The sequence below is a fragment of the Lissotriton helveticus genome, chromosome 12 (genome assembly GCF_964261635.1).
Source record: "Lissotriton helveticus chromosome 12, aLisHel1.1, whole genome shotgun sequence".
NCBI lineage: Eukaryota > Metazoa > Chordata > Amphibia > Caudata > Salamandridae > Lissotriton > Lissotriton helveticus.
In genome coordinates, this window is record NC_136073.1 from 806678029 (window position 1) to 806691027 (window position 12999).

Here is a 12999-nt window from a genome sequence, read left to right on the forward strand (position 1 = left end):
GTGTGCTATTACCTCATACAGGTAGTGTCATTCCAGGCTGTCGAATGTTTTTTTGATGTCGACAGCAAATATGGTTGGGTCCGCTTTGCTGTAGTCATCATCCCTCATAACAGCTAAAAGAAGTCTAATATTAGTCGCCATGCTATGGACCCGGATGAATCCCGAGTGATCAGAGTGGATGAAGGTCGTCATGTGGGGAAGCAGGCGGGCTGCTAAGATCTTACACAAGATCTTGTGCTCAACGTTTTACATTGACAGTGGCCTGTACACCGTGCGATCATGCTTTGGATTGCCCGGTTTCAATAAAGGGACGATTACCGCCTCTCTAATGGAATCCGGTAAGAGGCCAGTAACATTGGCCACATTATACAACTCCAACAGCTTGGGCGGCAATTCCAGGGTATGGGTGGCGCTGAATTCCACCTGGAAGCCATCAGTCCCCGGGGTCTTATACGCGCCATATGTTTGATGGGGCATGCTATTTCCTACGAGGAAATATCATCTCCCAGTGCTCTCGCCTCCTCCTAGCCCAGAAGTGGTAAAGAGTTCGCTCCCAAAAAGGCACAAGTGTACGCGGTATTCATTGTAGTAGCACTCGTATATAAAGACAAATAGTACAGGGCGAAGGTATCATCAATACCCTCCTAGGAGACTATTCTACTGCAGTCCTCGTCCTCCAAGTCCAGTATTGTTGATTCCCTCTTGGATTGGTTAGCTAGCCAGGCCAACAGGGAGCCAGATTTGTCCCTCTCAGCATGTGTCTCGTCCATGTACTGCTAACAGTCAAAGCCTCCAAGGTGTTCAACTTAGGTGGCGACCAGCTCCTGGGCGTCCAGGTGCGCCACTTGTAAATCAGGCTGCTCCGGGCGCTGCAGCTCCATTTTTCTAAGCGCTTCCCCAGACCTCTTAACCTCCCTCAGCAGAGTGTTTGTATACCATTCGCATACACTAGACAGTGATCTCGGAGCACAACCTTAAAGGCGTCCTACTCTACTTGAGGTGAAAACGTTGTCCCAGTATTATTGTCACAAATTGGAGTATTTTCTCATGTATCGTCTCCCTAAAAACTTGGCCTTCCAGTGCTTCAGTTTGAGTTGCCAGGTGAACGGTAGGGGTTACGCCCACCTCAGTCACAAGACGACGGGATTATGGTTGGATATAGTACAGGCCAGGTATTCAATCGCCTAGAAAAGGCTAAGGACACCTGGGGCACACAAAAAAAAAATTCTAGTCGAACATGTACCTCGTGGAGTCCCGAGAAAAAGGAGTAATCCTTCCCAGTCTGATTCATCTGCCTTCAAGTGTCTGCCAGTCCCCAGAGTTGTTACCAGTCATTAAACATGCCTTGTGTGTGTACTGTCTGGGAGTCTCTTAGAGGGAGGTGCGAACGATCCATGTGGATGTCAGCAACACAAGTCACCTCCTACAATCGTCGGAGGGCATCAACATTCAAGATGTAATCTTTCTTTGTCCACGACTTTGCTAACTTATGTTTACAGCATTTGTCTAGTGTGTTTCAGCCATTTGTATGTTCTTACAACACTCTGCAGTATTCTTTCGCAATGATCTGAGTTTTGTTTTTGTTTGTACCTCTTGTGAAACGTGTGATTTTGTGAAGTTTCTTCATTAATGGTTCAAGACAGAATCCCTGATTGTTCAAAGTTGTAGTCTGAGGTTTCCATTGTTCTATGGCGAGTGCACCGTCAAACATTCCCTCCTTTCGTATTTAACAGAACGAACAGTAAATTCTATGGAGTTGGTCTTGATGATGGCTTATCAAAAATAAAAAACCTGTCCTCACAAGCACTCAAGAAACTCAGTTACGTCTAAACATCTTCATGGAGGTTGCTACTCCCCTCTTTTTAAGCTTAAGACTTTATTTAGCATTGGGTCAACTTGAACAGTCTACTACTGGCCTCAATAGCTCTACCATGGAATGGGCCTACTCTTCAATGGTCTATCAACTAAATGTAGGGGTGTACACTACCTCTGGAAGGCAGAAATAATGAACCGACATTCCCAGACATATGCATAGCATCCAGATAACAGAATGCAGAAATAAACTGGCATTAGAGTCAAGTCAAGTCAAAAAGTGCTTTATTCGAGTTATTACTCATAAAAGCATAGTATACACAAGAATTTTAATAAGCGAATTAAATTTACAGTCAAACACATTGACACAGCACTATAGGTTACACATAAAAATACATTCGGTTAAAAAAGAGATTAAACTGGCATTATATATTCACATGTTGAAAGTATATGCATTATGCTAATAAATCCATTAACGTTTTTAGTTAAAAATACAAAGAAGTACTAGTTTTTCTTATTATACCAAAAGTAAGAACTATATTTCATGTCTAATATTGCATTTCTTACAAAGAGGTTTAACAAAGCCTAAGATCATCAATGTAATCCATTTCAGTGCACCAGTTTTTACCCTCAGACTTCTATGGCAATAGACTTAAATCTGCAACTACCTTCTATTCAGTTTCCTTGAAAAAGATATCCACATATGTGTCCAATTGCCTGTATTCTCATGGAAAGATCTGCCAGTACCACGCTGCTCTATCATTAGGAGACAACCATATAGATTCTTTTATAAACGGTGGAGATTCTGCTAAATTAATCCATTTGATGGACTTCTCAAATCTTGGTTTCTCAGGGTCAGAGCCCAAGGCAGTGTTTTACATTTGTAGAATTCATTTCCTACTTTTCAAAGCAAAGGGTTAATTAACATCTGTGAGGGAAATAGTTGAAAGTAAAAAAAAAGAAAAGTGATACTAAAAAAATATATATAAAAGTCCCTGCTTTCTTTGTAGCTAAAATGTATTTAAAGGAAATGAGGCACCTTTCACCTTATCTAGCACCATCAAAAATATACACATTCTTGTGGCATTCTCACTGTTGATCCAGACTTATTGGGCTGTTAAGAGTATAAGCTTTGGCAGTTTACAACAGCCTTGTATACCTCGTCTTAGACTGCATCCAAGCTTTAACCTGCACTATTATACACAGTGATTGTGGTTTCCCCTATAATTAGCAATCCAAGGGGGTCGTGTGCTGGCAATAAACAGGAGTTGGATGGGGTAGTCGCCCACCTTCTGGCATGACAGCAGGTTGGATTACATACACACAAAGAGACAGGAGATCACTGGGAGACAGACATGCGAAAACACTAAAATGGAAGACACAGACACGAGGTAATGCTGTAAGATATGAAGTGGTAACAGGAGACACTCAGAGTAACTCCAGTCTTCACGATACTGAGTCCATAAAAATCCCAGTGTTACAAAGGTGCAACAATGGCAAAAGCATGCTGTAAAAATAGAAGCGAGCATAATATATGCAGAAAACGTCCAATATTGTCCACCACAGGTGTTCTCTCTCTGTATATTACGCGCTTAGGCCCCCTCTAAAAGTCCTTTCAGATTTATAATGTATTTGGAGTATTTCACTTTACCTACAATAGGGCCAAACTGCTCTAGATCGAATCGTGCATTTTCAATAATGTATTTCATCCACTCTAGTAAGCAATGTCTCCAATGTTTGTGCTGACAGATATCGAGTCAGACATTCAATACACTTTATTTCATAAAATTATACAGATCAGTTAAATTTGTTTACAGCACCTTCAGCAAAGTGCAAGAACCCGCCCTGTTTGACAGTGGAATGCCCATTATGCAGGCCAAAACCTACATGATGAAGTAGAATAATCGCAAGCCTCACAAGTCAATCTTTCTTTGCATGTTGCTGCTAACACAGCAATGCAGCTTAACACAGAGTTTGGCGGATGATGGCTTCCAAAAGGTCTCCTAAGGCTGCCACCAACAATGCTTATCTTGGACACACTGAGGCATAGTTTGAGTAGTGGATGGGTTGTGCATATCCAAGACAGTTCTTTGGTCACTCGTTCTCTCTCTTTAAAGTGAAATAGGATCACAGGAATCAAAGCCCCAATGATATTTCTTATCCCCGCAGATGGACTTGTAAAGGCTTTTTTGTTCAACATTAAAAAAAATCCTGGCATGTTTAAATGTAATGGAAAAAGATGGAAATACTGATTGGGTCACAAAATTGTTTTGCTTTACTAGTTCTGAAAAACCATGACCATCAATTTGTTCAGTGTGACATTCAAGATCAGAGAAAAAACTCCAATGCCGGATATATAGATATATATACATACACACACATGAAGAACAAATCTAATACATAAATGAGATACGCAAAATGAAAGGTACGACATTTAATTAATGAAGAGTACACTTGGGCTCCTTTTGTGTCAATGGCATATCGAATGTTTACCATACACCTTTTTACGATGTGAGCAAATGATAAGAGTTAATAAAACAGTATTCATGTGCTTCCAAACATGACAAAGTTAGTATATGTCGGTGAATATCCTTTTAAATAGGAACTAGGGACAGTTTATATTTGTGTTCCTTAAGCAACCTTTTGATTTTTCACAGTATATGTACCAAGGTGTGCTTGAGTGACAAGCTAGAGAGACAATACTGCCACAGGAGGTGCAGCACACCTTACCGTTTTTGACACATATATTTGTCAACTATAACTCGGCCCTCCATTGCGCATAAATGCGTTGGCCCGGATTATAGATAACCACAGGTTACGCTCCGGGGGGGGGGGGGGGGGGGATTGTTAAACCGTTTTCAATGCACCCCCATGGGTGAGTAGGCGTCTTCTTTGTACTGCCCCCGCAGCTGGACTTGAAACCCTAGTCCGTTATCACACAGAATGGCCCATTCAAGCACCTCCCGCCCGCCCCTTGCTCTGACCCCGGTTTCACCTCGTTGAAGCCGCCGTAGGTGGTCTTGTAGAACTCGTCCTCTTCCTCGACCTGCAGCAGTCCGGAGAGGCGGTTCCCCGCCGTCTTCCGCGGAGCGCGGCCCACCACCAGACTCATGGTGCCTCGGTGCTCGAATCCGAGAGCTACGAAAGCCTCACCGGAGCCTTGTTCTGTTGCCGGTAGCTCATCCGCGCCGCTGTGCTCGGCTATCGACTTCACTGGTCTGGCAGAGCTGCGGATATGAAAGAAGGACTATTACTGCACACAGCTCTCACACTTCATGGCGCAGCTAGAGCGCCGACTTTCTGTGCGCGTGACATTAGCGAAGCAACACGAACGTCAGGCAGCCAGTACAGTGGTGGCATTGGAAAAAGATTTACTCCGGGATGTACCACTATGCCTACTTTACAGTATAAACAGATTACAACACATCTCCCTTTGCTAATGAAAGGAAAAGAAAGGAGAGAGGGGAGGTAGGCCAGAGGGGGGAAAAGAAAGGAGGGAAGGTCTAGAGAATTGCATGCGAAACAAGGGGAATATGACAGGAATCCAGCACGGGGAACGTAGGTGTACCAGCAACAGGAAGGGGGAAAGGGGCAAGGCAGGACAAGGAAAAGGTCCCAGGACCAGAGGAAAGGACGGCCCAAGGAAAGAAGACCAAAGAAGAATAAGCATACATAATGTCGATGGTAAGGTACATATGCACAGACTGCAACAACCACTAATGATAGGACCTGAGGAAAAAATACATGAGGAATGTACTTGCATTACCAGAATAACAAATATGTAATTATGACATGTCGCAGGCCAAAGTAACCTGGTGCACATGCACCCCTGTACCAAGGAAAGGAAATAAAGGCACAAACATAGCTGCCAAGGTTTCAAATTGCCATGTGTGACATTTTTATAATCTCAGTGAAATTATGAGTGACATTTCAACGACTATGAGTGACACTTTCTCGCAAGCAAAAAATCATGCAATGAAGACGAGGGAAACTTCTAAATATCAGAAATTACAGCCATTTGAGCAACAAGAAACTCCAAGAAGTTCTAGAAACGGCTGCAGAGCACCAGTAAAGGAAGGGCACTAACCCTAGTGCTCCCTCCTGTAACCTGACTTACTGTAAACGAATGCATAACCATGATATTAAACAAGCCTTTCAGTAGCAGTACTTTATTAAAATTCTGTGTACATATGCGGACACATGCACAGTTAAATACAAAAATACTTACTGGATGCAACAGATTGTTATTTGCATAAAACAAATAATATTCTTTTAAAGTCCATATGTACAGGAATAAGGGGGGTGAGAGGATTTAAGCGAGTCATAATGACCGCCCACAGGATGATGAGAGAGAGTAGAGAGCCCTGGCAAAACACACACCACCCTTTGTCTGAAGATAAACACTCTCAGTTAGTACTGGTGCCCAAGAAGGATGACCAGACATAGCAGCCCTGAGGCCTGCTGAGATTATACTGTGTGAATTTGAAATTAAATCAGATCTTGCAGATAAACCTCCGAAGGATGACGAGCCCAGAGCAGCCCAGTGCCTCAAATTATCACATCTCATCTGCAGCGAGTGCGCTCCGCGCTGAGTGACAAGTTACAACTGATGAGAGGCCTCTGAGGAATGATGCCAGTCTGTCATAACGAACCCCCCACAACTCCCGCCCGGCGCCACAGGATGAAGAGAGAGAGCATAGACCCCTGGCAAAACAAGCACCTCCCGTAGTTTGGAGATAAACCCTCTCAGTTAGTACTGGTGCCCAATGATAACCTCAGTAGGATGACAAGACAGAGCAGCCCTGCAGATTACTGTGAATTTGAAATGAAATCAGATCTTACAGATAGAAGGATGACGAGATAGAGCAGCCCTACCTGCAGATTTAACTAGTGTGTCTGAAATTAAAATGATCAGATCTGCATAACTAAAGCAGAAAACAGGCTACTTGTCTGCATTTGAAATTCGTCCTTGCATAAGAAACCTAAAGGCTGATTGAAACAGAGTGCTACTTTCCTGCTCCTTAAAAGTTGGGCAGATGATAAAACTAAACTCACAGTATCATGGCCCCTGTGGCGTTTATCATATTTACCTCCTTTTATTTAGAGCTCTCAGAAAATATATTGTTGCAAACCAACTACATTGGTTTATGAATAATATTTCTTAATTGTATTTTTAGTCTGGCTGTTGAGACCATCCCATTCCACAATGCCCTACAGGTAATGCAAGCTCTAGGTTCGAGGAAGTCTAGACGTTCCATTTATCCGGTATGTAAACTTCTGTGACGACAGAAGAAGGACCAGAATCCGTGTTTATGACTCACTGGCAGGCGTACAGAGGCCTGGAGGTGCCCGGTACTAAGGCAACAGTTTAGTTGTAGCAGAGGGGTTCGTGGGTATTAGCAGACCATGATAGATCGGCGGGCTCAGAATTGTAAACAATTAAAGCTTGCATATACTGGAATACTAATCAGACAGCAGTGCGTGCGCTTCAGGGCGCTGTTTGACAATTTACAACATACAGTATTTATAGTCAGTGGCAGCAGGCTGCAGCCTGGTGTCAGCGTGGCCAGTGCTTACTTGAACTTCAGTTTAGAGCTGACTGTCTCTGTCTACCGTGTCCCGGTCCGGCGGCCGCAAAGCACAGCACACTGCATGCACTGAGACTGACTCCACGATCCTGCCTATGAGGCGCCGCGCGGAGGCTGGCCATGATACAGAGAGTGAAGTGAGTAGTCTGCTCTGTCGATGCTGACCTCGGCTCCTGTGCTGGTCCAACGCGGCAGGGTATAATTTATGGGCAGACAGCAGCACTGTGCACTAGGACTGATTCGAGTCCCCCGCGCTTCTGTTCAAACATCACTTCCTCCTGTGTTCAGGGCGTGACGGAAGTCACATCCAGATAATCCCCCACGGTGCCGCAGCCAGTAGCAATCCCTGCTGAGGGCAGGCCCTGCCCCGGGTGATTCTCGGCAATTCGTCAGCCGCGCCTCGACAAGATATGCGGCCCGGCCGCAGAGAAGATATTTAATTTGAAACATTGTAGCTAGCACTAAGACTCAGCCAGAACTGAGCTGACATGATCAAACAGTCAATTCAGCATTCTGAGCCCGCTGGCAAGTCCGGGGAGTACAGAGCTGGTGCACTGTGTCATAGGCGCGAGCTTCAGGAACCAGTTTCAGTGGCATTAAAAATGCGTGACAACGCATTTCAGTGCGGTGATGCGGAACACCACACTGAAATGCGTTAGTGTCACACCTGATGCGTGACACTTGTCAGGCCTGCACAAAAGGACAAAGAAGCCTGTCCTCCTGGGCTTAAGCTAAAACAGAAGATCACCTTGCCACCCTTTAGAACACAATATTGGGAGTCAGTACATCTTCATTGTGTACCACCTTTACCCGATTCATCTCCCCTTCTTTGCACACTCTTGCAAAGTGGCCCTTTTTATTGCACTTAATGCAAGTGGAATTACGTGCGGTGCAATGAGCACTGTTGGCAAGGCGATTGCTGCTCCCGCATCTGAAGCACTTCAACCCTTCTGTAACACTGATCGGTTTCTCACCTTTAATATCCTTGGACCTGATCTTGAGAACTTCCCCATCTCTATAACCCTCAAGATCATTACCTTGAATTTTGTTCACACCACTGACAGGTTCTTTAGGTTGATTCATTTCCAGAATACACTTCGCAGTGTGTTCGATGGATTGAGCCATAGCCATGGCTTCTCTCAAGGAGGGATTTTTAGCAAGTAATTTCTCTTTCATTCGCGGGTTGTGTGTACACCTCACCAGCTGATCCCTTATAAGGGAGTCATTCAAATCTCCAAACTCGCACAACTGAGTAAGACCCCGGAGTGCGGCTACGTAATTGGTGACTGATTCATGCTTGCCCTGCACTCGTGAAAAAAACTTATGCCGCTCTAGGACCACATTAACTTTGTCCCCGAAGTGGGTTTCAAGCTTCAACATGGTAATCCTAAACACATCCATGTCCAACTCATCATCCTCTAATTCTAGATTAGGAAGGGTGTCGTAGATTTTTCTTCCCTGAACTCCAAGGTTATGAAGTAACACATGCTGTTTATGTAAGGCCGAAAATTTCCCCCCCCCTATAGCAATGAGGTAAGAATCAAATAAGTTGATCCAGTCTTTCCAGTGGATATCTGGATCCCCAATCTCGTTTAAAAAAAGAGGGGGGAGGGTTCATGGACGATGCCGCCATGAGACAGGTACTACAGTGTATTACTTAGATTATACTTGAGGCAGGAGGCCGAGAAATGTAGAATTTAACCTTGGCTCTGGAAACCCGCAAAAGGTATATTCCCAGATAGGCCTTACAAAAGTAAATGCAATGCTGTAAATGCGTCCCCAATGCACACTAAGGCTGTAACTGGTGCCCTTGAGGTACAGAATAACTCTGGAATAGTACAGAGGAACAACTGGACTGTTAACAAAATGCAGGGTACTTACAATCACAATTGGTAATACTACGCACTCAATTGCACTACAAAAGGTACCTAGCGCACTAAGTAAATGCGTCCCCAATGCACAATAAGGCTGAAATTGAGGTAAAGAATAACTCTGAATAGTACAGAGGAACAACTGGACTGTTAACAAACTGCAGGGTACTGCAATCACAATAGATAATACTACTCACTCAATTGCACTGCGGAAGGTACCTAGCACACTTAATTGTCACCCTTACCCACGCACACTTTGACCATGTACAGGGTGTACAGAGCCCCTAGATCTAATGTGACAAGAATAAGAAATAGAGGGTTAATGTAAACCACTTAAATATAGGGTGCGCCTGTAACAGTAGAACAAGATATTGTACAGAGGTCAATTGGTGTGTGGATCACCGTGCAGATTGCAGACACACAGGGAAGGAGGGAAGGAGGCGCTGTGCTTTTGGAGGTTTGTATAAGGGCACCTAACCAACCAGGTTTCTGTGATGATTAACGCCCTTGTAGAAGTACATGAAAGCACAGGGAACAACAGTACTCTTCTATGTTTCCTGACGGTAGTACTAAAACCTCTTAGAGTCACTGGAGATAGGTAAATGCCCTGTGAAATTAACCCTCGCCTTGAGTTATGGAGGGTTCCCACTTGTTCTATAATGAAGCACTTGCCCGTAGAAGACGATGGATGATGGCAGAAATGTAGTCCGGGACCTGGAAGTAGTACCGGTGTTGAAGCGGCGGGGGCGCCGGCAGCCTGACGAGAAATGTGCTGAAGGGAACGGACACACCACTCTGACGAGAAAACCGCCGAGCTGCCCCCTGTAGGAATGGAGGAACGCAGTCGAGTGGTGTACAGGAACCGGAAAGTGGGACCGGTGTTGAAATGGCTGGTGCGCCGGCAACCTGACGAGGAGAGTGCTGAGGAGAAATAGGCAAGCAGCGCTCCACAACGCACTGCCGAAGATTCACCGGTGTCTTGTGAGGAAACGGGGGCGTCAACCAAGGCAAGGACAAGCACAACCTGTGCTGAGGGCGACAAAGGACACACGCACTGCAGGTCCCGAGGCAAGACACAATGCTCCACGGCCCCTGCCACACCAGCGCCGAGCAGGACGACAAAGCTGGCTCCCTCCTCTCAGCTCCGGGCCGCCGACGAGAAGGAACACGAAGCCTTGCAGGTCCGAAATGGAGATGGCCCCTCCAGTCGGCTCCGGGCAGCACGGCAGACCAATTACTCCGCTAGGCAGCCGGCAAAGCGGAGAATCTGACTGAAGTTACCTCCAATAAGCCACACACTGGAACACAGAAGGGCACCACAGGCGATCCGGATTATCAACCACAGCAGGCGATGAGATGTAGTCCATCCCATCTGTACTAGGACAACTCAGCACCAGGAACTTAATAACTTCACAATCCGCATGGATCACGCTTGATTCCAGTGGACTCCAGGAACCTCCCGCTAGCTGGACATGTCAAACGATAATCCTGTAGACACTCCTGGACAACCGTGAAGGATCTCACCACATCACCAGTGCACAGATTGGAGAGAGCACCAAGAGGGGAGGTGACAGGATGGCCCCCTGCGCCAAAATCGTCGCCAGAGTTGTAAATAAAGACTCTTGAAGCGATAGCAAGAAGAAGCAGTTTTTATTCTGTCACCCACTCTCCAGACTGCCTGGAGGATCCCAACATTCCAAAGCTGCCTCCAGTGGAACACACCAACAGGTAAGGGTCCGGGGGGGATGTACCACTATGCATACTTAACAGTGTAGACAGATTACAACAGTATCAAAACCAATGCACTCAGCAGGACACACCCTAGACCCCATCTTTACAACAGTTAACTCCATCACCTTCAGCCACACCTCCGAACTCTCATGGACAGAACACGGCTACTTCCACTTTACTTTCAAAACAAACATCCCCCCAGACGCCCACACCAGCTTCAGCACAGGAATTAGAGCAAGATCTCCAACTACCAGCTTATTGCCTCCCTCAGCAGCCGCTCCCACCACCACAGACGACGACCCTACCACAGCCGCCTGTACCCTTCACAACTGGATCACCAGCTGCGCCAACACCATCACCCCCTCAAGAAAACGGCCAACCTACATACCAAGAAAGCCAGCTGGTTCTCCACTGAACTCGGAGAATCCAGACGAATATGCAGATGCCGCAAAAAGCTATGGAGTAACTCCAAAACCCCAGCAGACCTCGACAACTGCAGAGCAGCCATCACCGCCCACCAGAAACTCATCAGATACTCGAGGAAGCAAGCTCTCCAGGACAGAATCTCCACCCATGCACACAACAACAAGGAACTCTTCGGCATCATCAAGGAGTTTGCCCAACCCAACAGTGAGAATACTGACATCCCACCCTCCCAGTACCTCTGCGACAGACTCAGCGACTTCTTCTATCACAAAATTAAAACCATCTGTGACAACTTCAACGACAACCACCCTCCCAAGGAACCCACACCCACCGTCCCCCACACCACGCAGCTGACACTGGAATCTGGACCGCCCTCAGCATCGAAGACACACTGAAGAATATGAAGACAACCCACTCCGGGGCCCCCACTGACCCCTGCCCCACCATATCTGCCACAGACATCATCGCCCCCAAGCTTCAACGAATCATCAACCGCCCCTTCGAGACCGCCTCCTTCCCTGACGACTAGAAACACGCCATGATCAACCATCTACTGAAAAAACCCTCAGTGGACCCCACCGACCTCAAAAATTTCAGACCAATCTCCCTACTCCAACAGCCGGCGAAAGTCATGGAAAAAGCAGTCAACTCGCCTCCTTCATCGAAGAATACAACATCCTCGACTCCTCCCACTCAGTCATCAGGAAGAATTACAGCACCAAGACAGCCCTCCTTGCCGCAACAGACAACATACGCTCTCTCCTCGACAGAGGAGAGACTGTGGCCCTCATCCTACTGGGCCTTTCCGCCGCCTTTGACACAGTCTCCCACCGCACCCTAGCCAGCAGACTCCACGACACAGGATTCTGGAACAAGGCCCTCGACTGGATCCGCTCATTCCTCTCCGGCAGAACGAAGCGGGTCAGACTCCTTCCTTTCCTCTCGGAACACACAGCGACCACCTGCGGAGTCCCCCAAGGATCCTCCAATAGCCCCACCCTGTTCAACATCTACATGGCCCCACTCGCTTCTATCATCAGATCACACGGACTCAACATCGTATCGTACGCAGACGACACCCAACTCATCCTCTCCCTATCCAACGAACCCAACATCTCCAAACACAATTTTCAAAAAGGAATGGAAGCAGTCGCCAGGTGGATGAAGAACAGCTGCCTACAACTCAACACAGACAAAACAGAAGTGCTCATCATGTGCCCACACCCCGATGCCTGGTGGCCTCCGCCCTCGGAAACCCTCCCTCCCCCACAGACCACACGCACAACCTCAGAATCCTCCCACACTCCGAACTCAAAATGTACCACCAGATCAACACGGTCCCCTCCTCCTGCTACCAAACCCTCCGCCTACTCCGGAAGACCTTCAACTGGATTCTCCTCGAACACAGGAAAACCATCACCCACACCCTCATCAGCAGCAGACTAGACTACAGCAACGCACTCTAAGCCGGGATCAACAATAACCTCACCCGCAAACTCCAGTACATCCAGAACGCCACTGCCAGACTTGTTCTCAACCTACCGTGTCACTGACACATCAGCCAACACCTA

At 46.6% G+C, this 12999-nt stretch overlaps 1 protein-coding gene across 1 annotated transcript in view; it reads right to left on the reverse strand.

Annotated features, from left to right (window-relative positions):
• The window catches only part of VPS72 (vacuolar protein sorting 72 homolog), a 47675-nt gene extending 42637 nt beyond the window's left edge, over positions 1-5038 (reverse strand). Inside the window, exon 1 of the mRNA XM_078668305.1 lies at positions 4808-5038. Coding sequence (XP_078524431.1) covers positions 4808-4924 — 117 coding nt within the window. The 5' untranslated portion in view covers positions 4925-5038. The remainder of the gene's footprint in view (positions 1-4807) is intronic.
• Positions 5039-12999: the final 7961 nt, after the last annotated feature.